Source organism: Trachypithecus francoisi, unplaced genomic scaffold (genome assembly GCF_009764315.1).
Source record: "Trachypithecus francoisi isolate TF-2019V2 unplaced genomic scaffold, Tfra_2.0 Lachesis_group2, whole genome shotgun sequence".
Lineage (NCBI taxonomy): Eukaryota > Metazoa > Chordata > Mammalia > Primates > Cercopithecidae > Trachypithecus > Trachypithecus francoisi.
Window position 1 is genome coordinate 101,443,381 of NW_022681465.1, and position 20,771 is coordinate 101,464,151.

General features: G+C 45.4%; 1 protein-coding gene across 4 annotated transcripts in view; it reads left to right on the plus strand.

The window, feature by feature from the left end:
* The first annotated feature begins 360 nt into the window (after nt 1-360).
* Nucleotides 361-20,771, plus strand: part of OCLN (occludin) — a 61,762-nt gene continuing 41,351 nt past the window's right edge. For 2 of the 4 annotated variants that reach the window (XM_033179799.1, XM_033179802.1), the window contains exons 1-3: nt 824-968; nt 11,664-11,780; nt 16,935-17,613. In XM_033179799.1, the coding sequence (XP_033035690.1) occupies nt 11,731-11,780; nt 16,935-17,613 (729 nt within the window). In that variant the 5' untranslated portion in view covers nt 824-968; nt 11,664-11,730. Of the gene's footprint in view, nt 715-823; nt 969-11,663; nt 11,781-16,934; nt 17,614-20,771 lie in introns of those variants that run through there. The other 2 variants (XM_033179800.1, XM_033179801.1) reach the window with 2 other exon arrangements.

Here is a 20,771-nt window from a genome sequence, read left to right on the forward strand (position 1 = left end):
ATTTCGGACAGGGTGGGCTGGGGAGGACCCTGAGGTGGTGATGTGTAAACTGTATTATGCACTTTAGCTTGCTGGACGGCAACTAACAGCTACAGTAGTTCACCCTCATTTTATCCCCACTAAGTAAATTGTCTTATTCTGAATCTAGAGATTCAGAAATAGCGCCAATATTTACACATGAGTTTTGAAATTTTCCCAAGAGTCTTTCGTGGGAGCAACAAATCTAGATGCCTTTTTCCAGCAACAGTTCAATCAAATTTTGGAAGCAGAAAAGTGTCCCGTGAGGACGTGCCTTTCCTATCAAAGTGCTTAGTGCCTAGACCCTTTCCGGAGGAAACAGTCCCCTCCGGACCTCGTTCGGCCTCTCTCCGTCAGACACCCAAGGTTCCATGTGAAGCAGGCGGAGCACCGAACGCACCCCTAGGTGGTCCGTGCTGCCCCCTGGGAGCCCGCGCTTCTCCTCTGCGCTCCGCCCCTCGGGCAGGAACATCGCGCGGTTCCTTTAACAGCGCGCTGGCAGGGTGTGGGAAGCAGGGCTGCGTCCTCCCGCCCCCTCCCATCCGAGTTTCAGGTGAATGGGTCACCGAGGGAGGAGGCCGACACACCACACCTACAGTCCCGCGCCCACCTCTCCCTCCCTGCTTCCTCCGGCGGAGGCGGCAAGAACCGAGAGCTAGGGCCAGAGCGCCGAGGAGCCCGTCCGGGACGCAGCAGGTGGGTCTCTCGGCCCTGGCCTGCAGGCTTCCCGCAACCCCCCCCCTCCACGTTGGTGCGCATGCCCGGGGGCAGGGCCGGTTGTAGAGAGGAGGGGGAGGAGGGGAAGGAGAGAGAGGAGGGGGAGGAGACGTCCCCAGCCCAGTCCCTGGCTGCGCTCTGGAGGTCGGCGCAGCGTCAGGTGCGCCCGCCAGGTGAGCACGCTCACTGGCTCCTTTGGCCCCCGGTGGGTCGGGCCCAGGTGCGGCAAGTGGGTGAGTGTTGGGCGCGGCGTCAGGGGCGCACGGGAGCCCCCAGGGTCCCCGTGGGGGGACCGCGGCGCCTCTGTTAGGGGAGGTGCGGGGGGGAGGACGCTCCGCACTGGTTTCGGTGGCAGTTTCGTCCCCGGGCTGGGACTCGTGGGAACCGGAGAGGCGCGGGTCTGCGGAGAGAGCAGCACCGGCCAACTTGGGAGGCTGCCTCCCCGGGCAAGGGGCGGCTTGGAGCCGCCGATCAAGCTTTATTCCGCGGAGACGCTTAAAGCTAGCAGTGCCTCAGCGGCGCGGGCAACTTTTCACTTTTATGAGACAGGACATTCCTGAACAGCGACAATCCTGCATCAGCTCTGGGGCTGCAGTTTTGGGGGGCGGCCCTCATGGAGAGGGGTCCTGCGCCCAGCTCGTTGGGGGTCCTAAGCTTGAGGCTGCAGCAAGGGACTGCTTGCTGGTCCGGGCGGCTTAGATCCCAGGGGGAATTTCATCCCTTCCGCTCCCACCCCACCCCAACCCACCCCACCCCTTTGGGTATCCCGGGGAGACCGGGGCTGGATTCAGTCTGTGAAATATTCCGGGAGTCACGGTGTGGGCCACACTGGCTACTTCGAATCCACTTGTTGGGAGTTGTGTGAACCCGCGCCGATTTAAGCTGGGGTTCAGGGAGTTAATTTCGAGTGAAGCTGTAGTTCGAGGGAAGCTGCTCACGCTTGGGATTCTCACCCGTGACCAAAAGGGCTGCCGCCAGGGGGGCGGAACTGCCTCCGGGAGGTGCCTGCCCAGCGAACGCTGGCGCGCGCTGCCCGGGAGCGCCTCGGGGCGCACGGACATCGGGACCCGCGCCCAGCCGGACCACGGAGTTCGGGGACCTCCGGGACTGGGCCGGCCCCGCACGCCAGCCATGTTGCCTGCGTGGAAGGAAGCTTGCGGGGAGCGGGGGTCAAGGGCCAAGATGGCCTCTGTGCCTAGGGGTTGAGAGCGGCGCCGAGGTCCTCGCACTCCTCGGGAAGCCACCGGGCCCGCGGGGAAAACCGCGGCATCCTCAGGCCGGACCCGGGGCTCGCTGGCTACACTGCCCGCTTGGGGAATTACCCCGGGTGAAGAGGGGGCGGCTTTCTAGGCCAGTTAGTGTGTGGCCCTTAGGCAACAGGTGTATTACCGGGATACCTGGAAAAGAGAAACGCTTCCCATGAAGGCACTTATGGTGATTTAGAAAACTGGGCATTCCCAAGTGTAACAATAGTTCTTTTGCACTGTACGTATGAGTCTTTTTTTTTTGTTTTTGTTTTTGTTTTTGTTTGCTTTTTTGAGACGGAGTCCGGCTGTGTCTCCCAGGCTGGAGTGCAGTGGCGTGATCTGGGCTCACTGCAACCTCTGCCTCCCGGGTTCAAGTGATTCTCCTGCTCAGCCTCCCGAGTAGCTGGGATTGCAGGCACCCACTAGTATGCACGGCTAATTTTTGTATTTTTAGTAGAGACAGAGTTTTGCCATGTTGGTCAGGCTGATCTCGAACTGCTGACCTCCGGTGATCCACCCGCCTCGGCCTCCCAAAGTACTGGGATTACAGGCAGGAGCCACCATGCCCGGCCTTTATGAATATTTTCTTAGTGGTGCTTTTTGAGTGTGTGTGGGCGGCACAGATATTTCCTCAAACAAAACACTTTTTTTTTTTTTTGTCGTTTTGCAATTTATTTAGTTATTAGGGGCCTCCTTTGTTAGGTGATGGAGCGGAGGATAGGGAGGTCGGTAAGACCTGATTCTCCACCTTTTGGCAGCTTCCAGGCCATTTCGGGAAATAACGGGCAGTGTCTCCTGCACGTGAGGCACTGTGCTAAAAGCATTTTGTATTTTCTCATTTAATTATCCAACAACTCTAAAAGGCAGGCCTTAGTAGAACTCCATTTTAAAAGTGGGCACATGCTGTGGGGAAAACGTGTTGCGTGGGCTTGCTTGCAAACTGCTTCAGCTAATCTGGGAAGGAATATCAGAAGCAGCGGTCCTTGATATTCCAGAACCAGATTTGGGGGTTTTTCTGGACCTTTCTACCATTGACTAGTACCTATAGCCTGATACAAGATTTTCCGCATTTTGCTTGATGTCACGGTAAAATTCTTTTTTCTTCTAAAGGTAATGTTGGAATTACTGCCTTTCCAAAATAATAGATTACTTTTAACCACATAAATGATCTGATGTAATATCTTTCACCTTCCCAGGAATGTCCCAGAAGGAAGTTTTCTTCAGTTACATTTTAAGGCTTATTTGATTGGAATATCAGTGGATCTTTTTCATTAAATTACTATTTATAGAAATAAGAGAGTAAACAGACTATGTAGATTTCTGTTAGGCTTTTCGTTTTAACCCTTAGGTTTGCCGCTGTTCCGTAACCCAGTGATTCCAGTCTTGGCTGTAGTATGAATCACCTAGGGATCTTGTTAAGACACAGGTTCTGATTGGGAGGTCAGGAGTGGGACCTGGGATTCTGCCTTTCTAACAGGCTCACAGGTGATTCTCAGACTGTTCTGTCCTCTTTTTCTCCCTTTCTCTTAGACTCTACTCAATTACATTTGGCACACTGAAGTTGGAAATAAAGGGAAAAAAATACGTTTATTGGGTGTTGATTGGGTGTTGTGTGAAGAACTTCAAGGCATTCACTGCTGGATTGAAATCCCAACTCTAATAATTGACTTGGTTTTATTAATTGAGTACTCATTGACAATCAGTTTGTGCCAGGGCTAGTTCCAGGGACCAGGGATATAAATGATGGTCAAAATAGACATTTGATGCCTGGGATGTGGGCATTCCAGATGGGGTGGAGATAATACCTAAAATAATTTTAAGTATGAGGGCGGAGGGGAGTTTGCTCTGAAAAAACAAGTTTTGTGTGATGGAGTGAGGGACTGGGAGGGCATCTCCCAGAAGGTGGCATCTGAGCTGAGACGTGAACAGCAGGTGTCTGCTATGTAAAAGATCTGGGCTTTCTAGACAGGAAATTGTAAGATCAATGTCCTTTTTGGATTGACACCATTATTATAAACAGCAATTCTCAAAATATGTGGTGTGTTTAAAAATCACTTGGAAGGTTTATTAAAAATACAATTTCTGACAGTCTATTACAAAATCTGCCTAACTTCACATTTTTAGACAATTTAATGATGTGCCTATAATCTAAATCATTTAATATAAGGCACAACTTAAACTTTTAAACGACAAATTGACAATTACTGCATCTACCCTACAAGGAACAGACTTCTCTTAAATATGTTTATTTTTCACTTATTGAGAGTTTTCTTTAAAGAATAATTTGAGGGCAAAGCATTTTCAGGCTATTTTTTCTTCTCTCTCTCTCTCTCTCTCTCTCTCTCTCTCTCTCTATATATATATATATATATATATTTTTTTTTTTAAGACGGAGATGGAGTCTCTGTTGTCCAGCCTGATCTTGAAGTTCTGGGCTCAAACAATCCCTCTGCCTTGGCTTCCCAAAGTACTGGGATTACAAGTGTGAGCCACCTCACCCAGCCTCAGCCTGTTTTTTTCATCTTAGCTTAGTTTTCCATTAAGACAGCTTTTGGTCAGTAAACATTGTCAAGGGGAGAACGCTTTTTATATTTTATCATTAGCTCAAGATGCTGGTTTTCAGATTAACATATTTGACAAGGATCTGCTGCTTCCCTTTTGCCCCTGACTCTAATTTAGCTATCTGACTTCTGTCCTTGTCACTCTTTTTTTTTTTTTTTTTTTGAGATGGAGTCTGGCTCTGCCGCCCAGGCTGGAGTGCAGTGGCCCCATCTCAGCTCACTGCAAGCTCCGCCTCCTGGGTTCACGCCATTCTCCTGTCTCAGCCTCCCGAGTAGCTGGGACTACAGGCGCCCGCCTCGTCGCCCGGCTAGTTTTTTGTATTTTTTAGTAGAGACGGGGTTTCACCGTATTAGCCAGGATGGTCTCGATCTCCTGACCTCGTGATCCGCCCGTCTCGGCCTCCCAAAGTGCTGGGATTACAGGCTTGAGCCACCGCGCCCGGCCCCTTGTCACTCTTGACATAAGTTCATGTAGTTGATAAGTGGTCTCTTCATTCCTCATTTTATTTTTTCCTTCACTCAACACATGTACAGATTGTTAATGTTGCTGTGCTGGGCATTGGTCCTCTTTCACCTTTGGCTGCTGGCCTTAAAGCACAGTCACAGATTCCCTTTGAAATTTCAGAGACCTTAGAAGTCCTCCAGTCTGGTCTCCAAAAAAATATCACATAACTAAAGCTTTGTATAAATTGCATGAGCTCAAATTGTTCGTTATTTTTGGAGGGGGTGTGGGGTCAGGGTGAGGGAGAGGCTTCCTAACATGGTAGTTTTTGGATTTTTTTTTTTTTTTTTTTTTTAACCATTTCTAGGATAACAAAGACAGCTCTTCAGATACCTCAGGGCTACTAAAGTGATTCTTCTAATGTTCAGTTCTCCAGGCCAAACATTTCCTGTTTTCCCAATTGTTTGTCTTAAGACATGGTTTTTCTAGATTTTTTTTTTTTTGTGGCGGCCAGAGTCTCACTCTGGCTCTCACTCCAGGCTGGAGTGCAGTGGCACAATCTCAGCTCACTGCAACCTCTGCCTCCTGGGTTCAAGCGATTCTCCTGCCTCAGCCTCCCAAGTAGCTGGGATTATAAGCCCAACTAATTTCCGTATTTTTAGTAGAGACAAGGTTTCACCATGTTGGCCAAGATGGTCTCAATCTCCTGACCTTGTGATCCACCTGCCTTGGCCTCCCAAAGTGCTGGGCTTACAGGCGTGAGCCACTGTGCCTGGCCAGCTTGTCTAGATCTTTAACGATCTTAGTCACCCTCCTGGAGAGGCACGTAGTTTAGAATGTGATATACAAATCAGGTTTTGTTTGTTCTTTTTAATAGCGTATTATTCCTAGATATGAGCACTATTTCTGTGAATAAAGTTTGGGATCGCTTGTTAGCTTTTGTTGGAATTCTTACCAAAGAAATGCACCTTTAAAAATGAACGATTATTAAATTAGTTCTCCTCTATACCGTACTATGGAATTAACTTTTAAAAAATTCAGTTTACTGCTGGGCATGGTGGCTCATGCCTGTAATCCCAGCACTTTGGGAGGCCGAGGCGGTTGGATCACCTGAGGTCAGGAGTTTGAGACCAGCTTGGTTAACATGGTAAAACCCCATTTCTACTAAAAATAAAAAATTAGCCTGGCCTGGTGGCATGCGCTGGTAATCTCAGCTACTCAGGAGGCTGAGGTGGGAGAATCGCTTGAATCTGGGAGGTGGAGGTTGCATTGAGCTGAGATCACGCCATTGCATTCCAGGCTGGGCGACAGAGCTAGACTCTGTCTCAAAAGAAAAAGAAAAAAAAATTCAGTTTACATTTTAAAAATGACTCATTTATGCCACCAATATAGTCACCCTTCAGTATCTGTGAGAGGTTGCTTCCAGGACCCCATGATACTAAAATCTGAGGAGGCTGAAGTCCCTGTTACAAAATAGCTTTGTATTTGCATATGACGTAAATGCTCTTGTATACTTTTTTTTTTTTAATTTTTTTTTGAGACAGAATCTCACTGCATCATCTAGGCTGGAGTGCAGTGATGCAGTTTTGGCCCACTGCAAACTCTGCGTCCTGGGCTCAAGCGATTCTCCTGCCTCAGCCTCCGAAGTAGCTGGGATTACAGGCATGCACCACCACGCCCAGCTAATTTTTGTATTTTTTTTTTTTTTGAGACGGAGTCTTGCTCTGCCGCCCAGGCTGGAGTGCAGTGGCCAGATCTCAGCTCACTGCAAGCTCCGCCTCCCGGGTTTACGCCATTCTCCTGCCTCAGCCTCCCGAGTAGCTGGGACTACAGGCGCCCGCCTCGTCGCCCGGCTAGTTTTTTTTTGTATTTTTTAGTAGAGACGGGGTTTCACCGTATTAGCCAGGATGGTCTCGATCTCCTGACCTCGTGATCCGCCCGTCTCGGCCTCCCAAAGTGCTGGGATTACAGGCTTGAGCCACCGCGCCCGGCCTAATTTTTGTATTTTTAGTAGAGACAGGGTTTCATCATGTTGGCCAGGCTGATGTCGAACTCTTGACCTCAAGTGATCCGCCCGTCTTGGGCTCCCAAAGAGCTGGAATTACAGGTGTGAGCCACTGCACCCAGACCTCTTGTAGACTTTAAATAATCTCTAGGTTAGTTATAATACCTAATACAGCGTAAATGCTACATAGAATTGTGATATTGTAGTTTTAAAAATCTGTATTTTTTGTTTTACTGTTTATTTTTTTTTTTGACAAGGTATTACTGTTACTCAGGCTAGAATACAGTGACGTGATCCTGGCTCTCACTCCAGCCTCAACTTCCTCTGCTCAAGAGATCCTCCCACCTCAGTCTCTTGAGTAGCTGGAGCTTATAGGCATGTGCCACCATGCCTGGCTAATTTTAAGAAAAATTTTTTGTAGAGATGGGGTCTTGCTATGTTGCTGTGGTCGGTCTTGAACTCCTGGGTTCAAGTGATCTTCCTGCCTTAGCTTCCTAGAGTGTTGGGATTACAGGTGTGAACCACTGTACCTGCCTTGTTATTTTTAATTTTTTTTCCCCTGAATATTTTCTGTCTGAGGTTGGTTGAATCTGGATTTAAAACCCATGGATGTGGAGCGTCAGCTGTATTTGAAAATGGATACAGTACACCTAAGTGCCTAAGCACTGAAATTTCTCACTTTCAAGATACCACCTTATGATGAATGCAGTTGCCATTTTCTTGAAGACTTTTTCTTGTTTTTTTTTTTTTTTTTTTTTTTTTTGAGCTGGAGTTTCGCTCTGTCGCCAGACTGGAGTGCATTGGCATGATCTCTGCTCACTGCAACCTCCTCCTCCTGGATTCAGGAGCTTCTCCTGCCTCAGCCTCCTGAGTAGCTGGGGCTACAGGAGCACGTCACCACGCCCAGCTAATTTTTGTATTTTTTTAGTAGAGACGGGGTTTCACCAGTTGGCCAGGATGGTCTCCATCTCTTGACCTCGTAATCCACCCGCCTCGGCCTCCCAAAGTGCTGGGATTACAGGTGTGAGTCATAGCGCTTGGCTCTTTAAGACTTTTTCTTATCCCAGTGCAGAGGTCAGGATTATTCCTGCATTTGACAGAGGAGTGCACTTAGAGGAGATAAAGAATTTGCCTCAGATTGTGAGCCAGTAAATGGGGGCTGTTAAAACCACTAGGTTGCTTTAAACTCATCATTCTTATTTTACAGAGAGTTCTTGCTTAGTGTTGATGGCCTAGCCAATGGGTTAGTTATCCTTTTCAGCGTGTTTGGTCAGCTGCAAATCTGGATAAGCTGTCTCCTCCACTTTGTGGTTACCACTGGAGACCTCCCACCAGGTGGACATAAATGGTTCATTCTTTTGTGCTAATGGGGTGCCATAATTCAGCCCCTTGGGAATCTGCCCACCCACACAAGGATGTGCTCAAGATTCTCAGGATTCTTTCTTTCTGCATTCCCTTCATCCACCAGTCTGGTAACCTTCCCAGAAAAGGAAGTGAAGTTGGTGTGGCATGACTTGTTCTTAATGAGCTTGCTTTTTTTTTTTGAGACAGAGTTTTGGTCTTTTTGCCCAGGCTGGAGTGCAATGGCGCAATATTGGCTCACTGCAACGTCCGCCTCCCAGGTTCAAGCGATTCTCCTACCTCAGCCTCCCAAGGAGCTGGGTTTACAGGCATGCACCAACATGCCTGGCTAATTTTTCGTGTTTTTAGCAGAGATGGGGTTTTACCATGTTGGTCCGCTGGTCTTGAACTCCTTGCCTCCGCGCGCAATCCACCTGCCTCCGCCTCCCAAGTGCTGGGATTACAGGTGTGAGCCACCTCGCCTGGCCTAAAATCAGTTTTCTTTAATGTTCTTTTTCTGAACATCAGTTTGGAAGACAGTTTGGACTTTTGCCTTTTTATAGTACCATAACATTTTGGCCTAAATTGCTCATTTGTGTGTTTCCCCATTATTAGAATATAGAGAAATTGACCAGGTGTGTTGGCTCATGCCTATAATCCCAGTACTTTGGGAGGCCAAGGCAGGTGGATAGCTTGAGCTCAGGGGTTTGAGACTAGCCTGGGCAACATAGTGATACTTTACTAAAAAAAACAAAAATTAGCCAGGCGTGGTGGCATGTGCCTGTAGTCCAGCTACTTGGGAGGCTGAGGCGGGAGGATGGCTTGAGCCTGGGAGGCAGGTTGCAGTGAGCTGAGATGATGGCACTGCATTTCATCCTGGGCGACAGAGTGAGACCTTGTCTCAAAAAAAAAAAAAGTATAGAGAAATTGACTTGAGTGCTAGTTACAGGGCTGTGTACACTTATGATTTCTGCACTTTTCTCTATGGTATACTTTAATAAAGTGGTTTTCAAAAATGTAGAAAAGTCATCTTCCTTCATGTCTTTGGAAAATTATGCTAATTGTGTTGGTGTTATTAACATTATATTTCTGTCTTTGAGGATTTATTTAATAGTTGGGCAGAGTTTAATTCTGAGAGATTTAATTCTCCGCAACACGGTGAAACCCTGTCTTTACTAAAAATACAAACAATTATCTGGGTGTGGCAGCATGCGCCTATAGTCCCAGCTACTCTGGAGGCTGAGGCAGAAGAATTGCTTGAAGCCGGGAGGCAGAGGTTGCAGTGAGCTGAGATCGTGCCAATGCATTCCATCCTGGTGACAGAGTGAGACTCGGCTCAAAAAAAAAAAAAAAGGAAGAGCTGCCATTAGTTAAAAAAAAAGTTTTAACAGTTTGAATTGATGTACTGCTGTTAGTATAGTAACGTATGATTGTACAGGCCTTATTAGAAAAGGAAAACAAATCAGATACTTTAATATACTCATTATAGATGTTGCTCAAGTGTCATTCAAGGATCATACCTTTTAAAGTTACTCTGATACTTTTCCATTACCTTCAACTTGAAAACACAAGAGGTTTTGCAGGCAGAGATATCCATGGTCCAATCTGGTTCCTGTAAACATTCAACAAATTATTTGGACGTCTACTATGTGCCAGGCATTGTTTTAATCAGTGAACAAAACAAGCAAAAATTCCTGTTCACGTGGAATTTACCTTCTAGTAGATCTCAAAGTTCCCTACTCTACTAATCACTGGTATAGCCTGGAAAGAATTTATTGTTGGTTCAACATAGCTAAGGAGTGGCATAAAGTTCTGTAGCTGATGTGGGAAGTACCTTGCCAGTGCCTCCAGCACTGGGTTTTCTAGAATAATCCTTAAGCTTTGTAGGTTTGGGAGTTGTGTGTTTACCACATCTTGCTGAGACTTGTCTTTTTCCTGGAGAGCTCTCAGTGCCCATGGATCCACCAACGACCTAGACAGACGATCTCCATCTTCACTTCCTCATGGATGCTAACACCAGCTGTGCGCTCCCCACAAAAGCTGGTGTTTCCCAAATGGAACTCATTGTTTCAAACTAGCATTGTGAAAAGCACAGGAGATCATCTGGGTTCAAGTTACATCTGAGTGACTCACTGTCATCCATATAACCTTGAGCGTATTACTTTACATCTCTTTCTGACCCTCTTTGCATCTGTAAAGTGATTAATCAACCATGGAGGGTTGTTTTGAGGATGAAAGGAGGATTTTGTTTAAAACACCCAGCACATCGGTAGGTGTCTGCTGAATGGTAGTTTCCTTCCCATCTTCTGTCTCCTAAGCTAGTCTTTCATTGTTGCCTCACACCTAGGTTTGCTGCTGCTGACTCTAGGTGCTTCTTTTTACTGTTGACTTTGTCCTTCAAATTTGTTTCAAATCAAACTTACACCTCCCTTGCCGAGAATCATGAACTGGCTCCCTGTTTCCTACCTGAAGGAAGTGAGACATTTCCACTAGACTTTCAAAGCCCTCCCTTTTCTTACTCATCCTCCATCCACTATATTATTACTGTAACCTTATTTTAAAAGACTACACCATTCCACCATGTTCCCACCTGGTCTCCTCACTGTTCCATAAGCTAGCCACCTGTGTATCAGCACCACACCAGCCTGGAAGAACCAGGACCCCAGCGCTGGCTCTCATGCGTCACTCCCACAGGCTCTCCTGGTCTAGTGTAGGCACTTAATACATGCTTCGTGAGTGAAATTGCTTCTCAGATGTTTAGGAACTTGTGCTGAAGAACGTTAGGACAAAATTTCAGAAAACGACCAATTAATACTACGCATATTGTCTTTTCTCCCCTTGTATAAAAAGTATGCTCGGTTTTGAAGACTTGGAAAAGGAGATAAGGGGAAAATATCTACAATTCTGCCATTTATAGATTCATTTTATTATCTTTTTTTAATGATAAAGGCATTTAACCCATTAGATTGTTAGTTTGCATTGAGGAGCTAGTATGTGCTAGTGCTGCTATGTGTGCACTTTCATATGCATTCTCATTTAATATGAACTTTCAAAAGTAATATGAAATTATATATATTTTGAATTTTTGTGCAAAAAATAGAGGAATTAGCTGGGCATGGTGGTGCACATCTGTAGTCCCAGCTAATTCGGAAGCTGAGGTAGGAGGAGGGCTTGAGCTTGGGAGGTCAAGGCTGCAGTGAGCTGTGATTGGACCACTGCACTCCAGCCTGGGTGACAGGGTGAGACCCTGTCTCGGTGGGGGCGAGGGGGTGAAGAAAAGAAAGAAATTGTGAGCTCAGTAGTAATGCCATAACCCTACTTTTGTTGCTTAGATTGGTGTATCTTGGGAGCTATAGGGCATTGCTCATCCTGAAGATCAGCTGACCATTGACATCAGCCATGTCATCCAGGCCTCTTGAAAGTCCACCTCCTTACAGACCTGATGAATTGTAAGTAAACAATCCTGTAGTTATTCTCTTTTTAAAAGTCTGTCATGTGTAAACAGTAAGTATGGTTGAAACTTTCATTTTTTTTTTTTTTTTTTTTTTTTGAGGTGGAGTCTCGCTTTGTCGCCCGGACTGGAGTGCAGTGGCCGGATCTCAGCTCACTGCAAGCTCCGCCTCCCGGGTTCACGCCATTCTCCTGCCTCAGCCTCCCAAGTAGCTGGGACTACAGGCGCCCGCCACCTCGCCCGGCTAGTTTTTTTTGTATTTTTAGTAGAGACGGGGTTTCACCGTGTTAGCCAGGATGGTCTCGATCTCCTGACCTCGTGATCCGCCCGTCTCGGCCTCCCAAAGTGCTGGGATTACAGGCTTGAGCCACCGCGCCCGGCCGAAACTTTCATTTTTAAGTGTTTGCTTTTAAAAATAAAACGATACATGTACTTGTAAATTTAAATTGTATCAAAGGGTCTGCACTGAAAAGTGAATTTCTCTCAACTTTCAGAGTGACAGTTTGTCTCTGCTAGGACAACTACTGTCACCAATTGCTAATGTTTGTTTCGAGAGATTGCCAAGGTTTATATTTTTATGTTGGTTTTGTTATGTACAAATGATAATGAAGCTTCCTTTTAAATGCCTCGTTTAGATGGGCATTGGCAATATATTGTCAGCTTTTAAAAATGACAGCTTTAGGCCAGGCCGGGTGCCAGGGCTCATGCCTGTAATCCCAGCACCTTGGGAGGCTGAGGCTGGCGGATCACAAGGTCAAGAGATCAAGACCATCCTGGCCAACATGGTGAAATCCCATCTCTTCTAATAAACTATAAAAATTAGCTGGGTGTGGTGGCATGCACCTGTAATCCCAGCTACTTGCCTGTAATTCTGGCTACTCGGGAGGCCGAGGCAGGAGATTCACTTGAACCCAGGAGGCGGAGGTTGCAGTGAGCTGAGATGATGCCACTGCACTCCAGCCTAGAGACAGAGCAAGACTCCATCTAAAAAAAAAAAAAAAAGGCCGGGCCTGGGGGCTCATGCCTGTAATCCCAGCACTTTGGGAGGCTGAGGTGGGCGGATCACCTGAGGTCGGGAGTTTGAGACCACCGTGACCAACGTGGAGAAACCCCCATCTCTACTAAAAATACAAAATTAGCCAGGCATGGTGGTGCATGCCTGTAATCCCAGCTATTTGGGAGGCTGAGGCAGGAGAACCGCTTGAACCCAGGAGGGGAAGGTTGCGGTGAGCTGAGATCACACCACTGCACTCCAGCCTGGGAGACGAGCGAAACTCCTTGTCAAAAAATAAATTAATAAATAAAAATAACAGCTTTATTGAGATATAATTAACATACTTTACAATTTACCCATTTAGAATGGATAGTTTAATGATTTTTAATATATTCACAGAGTTGTATAACCATCACCACAATTAATTTTAGAACATTTCATTACTCTCCAAAGAAACCTACCCATTGGCAATCATCTCCCAGTTCCATCACCCCTAAGCAACTGTCGGTTTACTTTCTGTCTCTATAGATTTGTCTATTCTGCATATTTTGTATAAATGGAGGACTCATGTAATATGTGGCCTTTTGTAACTGGCTTCTTTCACTTAGCATAATACTTTCCATACTGTCAGTTTTAAGAGTGATTCCTGCCATTATCTAAAACAAGCAATGTTGAGGGGTTTGGGGCTCCTTTGTCATGTGAAGATTTATCAGTGAATTTTTGAATTCCAAATTTGCTATTAAACATTGATAGGGATTTCCTCCTCTAAGTAGTTTGCAGCTTTAACCCTGATAAGTGTAGTGGAGTCTAATATAGGCAAAAACAGTTTCTCCTGCAGTTCTGTCACAACATGTCTGTGACCTCTGATCAACCAGAATTTGTGGGGATTTTTCCCCACCAGCAACCAAGTAATCAGTTCTACAGTGGACAATAGCTCTATGTCCTCTAATTATCAGTCGAGTTCTGACACTGTCCGGAGATAGCATCAGATCACAGGTTCAGGGCTCATTCCCATAAGACTGCCCCCACTTCACGTAGCAGCCACAAGCTCAGGTTGTAGCCCGTGTTTCTGACCCACCTACAGTAAATCAGGATTCCCACAGTTCTCTCCTTGGGTTCAATTAATTTGCTAAAGTGGCTCGCAGAACTCAGGGAAACACTACTTATCATTACTGGTTTATTATAAAGGGTATTACAAAAACCAGGTGTGGTGGTGCACGCCTGTGATCCCAGCTACTCGGGAATATGAGGCAGGAGGAGTGCTTGAGCCTGGGAGTTCGAGGCCAGCCTGGGCAACATAGGGAGACTTTGTCTTTTAAGAATGAATGAATGAATGAACAAACAGATGATATTACAGTGGATGCCAACAAACACCAGATGAAGAGTTGGACAGGGTGAGGTATGTGGGAAGGGGCCCTCCCTGGTTGTGCCACCCTCTAGGAACCTACACATGTTCAGCTGTCCAGAAGCTCTGTGAATTCAGTCCTTTTGGGTTTTTATGGAAGCTATATGACACAGGCATGATTGACTAAATCATTGGCCATTGGTGAGCAGTGTAAGCCTCAGCTCCCCTTTCCTGTCCAGAGGGGTTTGGGGCTGAAAAGTTCCAACCCTCTAATCCTAGCTCCCATCCTGAAGCTTCCTAGGGCTGCCAGGAACCTATCATTTTATTAACATAAAGGGACACTTATCACTTTGGAGATTCCAAAGATTTTAGGAGTTGCATGCCAGAAAATGGAGATGAAGACCAAATACATATTTCACAATATCATGTCGAGGTTGTGTTCCAGTTATTTAACCTCCTTACTAGTGCCTAAAACATGGTGGGGACACAAGTTGTTTATGACAATACAGTTTTTAACACATACTAGAGAATATAGTAATTGAGTAGTGCACCACTAATCTGACACTTATTTTGTGTTGCTTTTGTAAATAATGATGAACTGCAACATACATAAAGAAAAGGACATACAACGTATGTAGGAGATCATGAGGAAAGACCAAGCAAACATACATACTCACTACCCAGGTCAAGAAACAACACTTCCAAGTCCTTCCCTGTGTCCTCTCCTTTTCTCTGGAGACCACTGTCCTGAAGTTATGATCATTACCTGCTTTTATCATTTTATCACCTTGTATATCCTAAACATTTCAGTTTAGTTTTACCTGTTTTATTTATTTTTGAGACGGAGTCTCACTCTGTTGGCCAGGTTGGAGTGCAGTGGCACAATCTTGGCTCACTGCAACCTCTACCTCCTGGATTCAAGCAGTTCTCCTGCCTCAGCCTCCCAAGTAGCTGGGATTACAGGTAACCACCACAATGCACAACCAATTTTTATACTTTTAGTAGAGACGAGGTTTCACCATGTTGGCCAGGCTGGTCTCGAATTCCTGACCTCAGGTGACCTGCCCTCCTCCTAAACTGCTGGGATTATAGGTGTGAGCCACCATGCCCAGCCAGTTTTACCTGTTTTAAAACTATATAAATATAATAATGCTATATGTATTTTTTCATTTTTTTCAGCATTATCTGTAACTGCATGTATTCATAGTTCATCAGTTTTGGCTTCATAGCACTGTAGAAATATGACATGAGCCATATATGTAATTTTATATTTTCAAGAAAAATAAAAGGAGAATTTTTTTATTTTTGAGACAGTGTTTCGCTCTTTTTGCCTAGGCTAGAGTGCAATGGCATGGTCTCAGCTCACTGCAACCTCCACCTCCCAGGTTCAAGTGATTCTCCTGCCTCAGCTTCCCAAGTAGCTGGGATTACAGGCGTCTGCCACGACGCCCAGCTAATTTTGTATTTTTAGTAGAGATGGGGTTTCACCAGGTTAGCCAGGCTGGTCTTGAACTCCTGACCTCAGGTGGTCCACCCGCTGTGGCCTCCCAAAGTGCTGGGATTGCAGGTCTGAGCCACCGTGCTTGGCCAAAAGGAGAAATTAATTTTAATATACTTCACTTAATCTTGTATATCTAAAACATTATTTCATCATGTGATTGATATAAAAATGAATGATTCAGGAGATGCTTTACATTCTTTCTTCGTATTATATCTTTGAAATCCACTGTGTATTTTTAAATTTTTTTGGAGACAGAGTCTTGCTCTGTCACCCAGGCTGGAGTGCAGTGGGCGTGATCGCGGCTCACTGCAGCCTCTGCCTCCTGGGTTCAAGTGATTCTTGATTTTCGTGCCTCAGCCTCCCAAGTAAGTGGGATATGTCACCATGCCTGGCTAATTTTTGTATTTTTAGTAGAGATGAAGTTTTACCATGTTTACCAGGCTGGTCTCAAACTCCTGGCCTCAAGTGATCTGCCCGCCCCGAACTTACCACTGTGCATTTTAACAGCATACCTGAGTTTGGACTAGCCACATTTCTTTTTTTTTTGAGATGGAGTCTTGCTCTGTCACCCAGGCTGCATTGCAATGGCGCGAACTCGGCTCACTGCAACCTCCATCTCCCGGGTTCAAGCAAGTCTTGTGCCTCAGCCACCTGAGTAGCTGGGATTACAGGCGTATACCACCACACCTGGCTAATTTTTGTATTTTTAGTAGAGATGGGGTTTCGCCATGTTGGCCAGGCTGGTCTCGAACTCCTGACCTCAAGTGATCCATCCACCTCGGCCTCCCAAAGTGCTGGGATTACAGACATGAGCCACCATGCCCAGCCGGACTAGATACATTTCAAGTGTACGATAGACCCAAGCAGCTAGTGGCTGCCACATTGGACAGTATTGGAGTATTCCATTGTATGGATATATTACAGTTACCCGTTCCACCGTAGGTAATTGGTACAATCACTTTGGAAAACAGTTTGTGAAGTTGAAGATAAAAAAATATGTGATCCAGAAATTCTCCTGGGTATATACCCTAGAAAAATGAATACTTTTCTATACCGGAATACACATTGAAGGATGTTTATAGTTAAACTGTTTACAGTACCCCCAAACAGAGATAACCCAGATGTCTGAGCACAATAGGTTGTGGCCAGAGGCCAGTAATCTTATGTTTTAACAAGCCCTCCAGGTTATTCCTATGCACAGATAAGCTTTAGTTTCATTTACCCAATGGTTTAATTTATTCCAAGTAAGTTGTGTTCTTTCTGCTTACTACCAAAAAGTGCTAACTTGAAATTATTTTCATGTTCATTTCAGCAAACCAAATCATTATGCACCAAGCAATGACGTATATGGTGGAGAGATGCATGTTCGACCGATGCTGTCTCAGCCAGCATACTCTTTTTACCCAGAAGATGAAATTCTTCACTTCTACAAATGGACCTCTCCTCCAGGAGTGATTCGGATTCTGTCTATGCTCATTATTGTGATGTGCATTGCCATCTTTGCGTGTGTGGCCTCCACGCTTGCCTGGGACAGAGGCTATGGAACTTCCCTTGTAGGAGGTAGTATAGGCTACCCTTATGGAGGAAGTGGCTTTGGTAGCTACGGAAGTGGCTATGGCTATGGCTATGGTTATGGCTATGGCTACGGAGGCTATACAGACCCAAGAGCAGCAAAGGGCTTCATGTTGGCCATGGCTGCCTTTTGTTTCATTGCCGCGTTGGTGATCTTTGCTACCAGTGTTATAAGATCCGAAATGTCCAGAACAAGAAGATATTACTTAAGTGTGATAATAGTGAGTGCTATCCTGGGCATCATGGTGTTTATTGCCACAATTGTCTATATAATGGGAGTCAACCCAACTGCTCAGTCTTCTGGATCTCTGTATGGTTCACAAATATATGCCCTCTGCAACCAATTTTATACACCTGCAGTTACTGGACTCTACGTGGATCAGTATTTATATCACTACTGTGTTGTGGATCCCCAGGAGGTACGAGTGGTGTGTTGGGTTTTTTCTCCATCTCCTTAGCCAGAGGCTTTCAACTTGGGATATGTAATAGACTCACTCTGGAAACCCTTAAAAAATATTAATGACAAGGCTCCACTTCTACTTAAATCTGGGGGAGGGGCTGAGTGTCATTAAGATATAGTTAACATACCATGTAATTTGGTTACTTAACCAGTGGTTTTTAATATATTCACAGAATTGTGCCACCATCACCACAATCAATTTTAGAACATTTTCGCTATCGTGAAAAGAAACTTGTACCTGTTAGTGGTCATTCCTCATTTCCCTAACTGTTCTTAGCCCTAGGCAACCACTCATCGTACGTCTATAAATTTGTCTATTCTCTAGGTATTTCATACAAATGGAATCACACAATGTGGCCTTTGTGATGGGCTTCTTTTACTTAGCATAATGTTTTTAAGGTTTACCCATGTCATAGCTTGTGCCATTCCTTCATTCCTTTTTATTGCTAATATTCCAGTATGTGGATAAACCACATTTTATTTATCAGTTGATAGACATTTGGGCCGTGTCTACATTGGCTATTAAGAATCATGCTAGGCCAGGCACAGTGGCTCACGCCTGTAATCCCACCACTTTTGGGAGGCTGAGGCGGGCGGATCATGAGGTCAGGAGATTGAGACCATCCTTGCTAATACAGTGAAATCCCGTCTTTTTCCAAAAATAAAAAAAATCAGCAAGGCATGGTGGCGGGCGCCTGTAGTCCCAGCTGCTCGGGAGGCTCAGGCAGGAGAAATGGCATGAATCTGGGAGGTGGAGCTTGCAGTGAGCCGAGATCGCGCCCATACAGTCCAACCTGAGCGACAGAGCAAGACTCCATCTCAAAAAATAAATAAATAAAAAGAATCATGCTATAGATATTCTTGTATACGTTTTTGTGTGAACCTATATTTTAATGATTTCTTGAGTTGGGTTATACCTAGGGGTGAAATTGCTGGGTCATATGGTGACTCTTTAATCTTTTGAGGAGCTACCAGAGTTTTCCCAAAGAGTTTGCATCATTTTACATTCACACCAGAGATGTATGACAGTTCTGATTTCTCCACATCCTCACCAACACTTGTTATTGTCTGTTTGATTCTAGTCATGCTGATGGGTGAGAAGTGAAGTGGTACTTCATTGTGATTTTGATTTGTATTTTCTTTGTAGCTAATGTTATTGAGCGTCTTTTCATGTACTTACTGGCCATTTCTCTTTTATCTTTGGAGAAATGGCTATTTAGACAACTTGCCCTTTTTTTTTTTTTTTTTTTTTTTTTTGAGACGGAGTCTTGCTCTGTCGCCCAGGCTGGAGTGCAGTGGCACGATCTCGGCTCACTGCAAGCTCCGCCTCCCGGGTTCACACCATTCTCCTGCTTCAGCCTCCCAAGTAGCTGGGACTACAGGCGCCCTCCACCACGCCTGGCTAATTTTTTGTATTTTTAGTAGAGATGGGGTTTCACCATGTTAGCCAGGATGGTCTCGATCTTCTGACCTCGTGATCTGCCTGCCTCGGCCTCCAAAGTGCTGGGATTACAGGCGTGAGCCACTGCGCCCGGCCTAGACTTGCCCATTTTTTAATTGGGCTATTTTTGTTGTTGTTTTGTTTTTGAGACAGAGTCTCACTCTATCACCCACGCTGAGATGTGGTGGTGCAGTCACTGTTCACTGCAGCCTTCACCTCCTGGGCTCAAGTGACCCTCCTACCTCAGTCTCCTGTGTAGCTAGGACCACAGGGGCATGCCACCACACTCGGATAATTTTTAAAAAAATTTTTCTGGGCCGGGCGTGGTGGCTCAAGCCTGTAATCCCAGCACTTTGGGAGGCCGAGACGGGCGGATCACGAGGTCAGGAGATCAAGACCATCCTGGCTAACACGGTGAAACCCCGTCTCTACTAAAAATACAAAAACTAGCCGGGCGAGGTGGCGGGCGCCTGTAGTCCCAGCTACTGGGGAGGCTGAGGCAGGAGAATGGCGTAAACCCGGGAGGCAGAGCTTGCAGTGAGCTGAGATCTGGCCACTGCACTCCAGTCTGGGCGACAGAGTGAGACTCCGCCTCAAAAAAAAAAAAAAAAAAAAAAAAAAAAAAAAAATTTTCTGTAGAGATAGGGTCTCACTTTGTTGCCCAGTCTGGGCTGAAACTCCTGGGCTCAAGCGATCCTGCCTTGGCCTTCCAAACCGCTGGGATTATAGGCATCTTTTCACTTTCTTGATGGTGTCCTTTGCATAAAAGTTTTTAGTTTTGGGCTGGGCATGGTAGCTCACGCCTGTAATCCCAGCACTTTGGGAGGCCAAGGTGGGCGGGTCACCTGACGTCAGGAGTTCAAGACCAGCCTGGCCAACATGGTGAAACCCTGTCTCTACTAAAAATAGAAAAATTAGCTGGACATGGTGGCATGCACCTGTAATCCCAGCTACTCAGGAGGCTGAGGCAGGAGAATCACTTGAACCCAGGAGGTGGAGGTTGCAGTGAGCTGAAATTGTGCCACTGCACTCCATCCTGGACAACAAGAGCGAAAACTCTGTCTTTAAAAAAAAAGAAAAAAGTTTTTAGTTTTGATGATGCCCAGTTTATTTAATTTTTCTTCTGTTGCTTGTATTTTTCGTGTCATAGCTAATGTTTTGCCCAATTCAGGATCACAAGGATTTATTCCTACATTGTCTATTTTTTAAATTTTCTGTAGTTTCATAATTTTAGCTCTTACTGTTAGGTCTGTGATTCATGTTGTGTTAATTTTGGGCGTGATGGAAGCAAGGGTTCTGAAAGCTTTCACATGTTTATATGCAGTTGTCTTAGTGTTCTTGTTGAAAGGACTTTTCCTCCACTAAGTTTTCTTCATGCCTTTGTCAAAAATGAATTGATCATAAATGTGGACATTTATTTCTGGGCTCTCAATTCAGTTCCATTAATCATATGTCTTTATGCCAGTACCATACTGTCTTGATTACTGTAGCTTTGTAGTAAGTTTTGAAATTGTGGAGTGGGAGTTCTCCAACGTTGTTCTTCAAAACTGTTTTGGCTAGATTCTGGATTCCTTGCATTTCCATATGGATTTTAAGATGAGCATGTCAATTTTGGAAAACAATGCCAGCTAGGATTTTGAAGGGTTATATTGAATCTGTAGGTCAATTTTGGATGT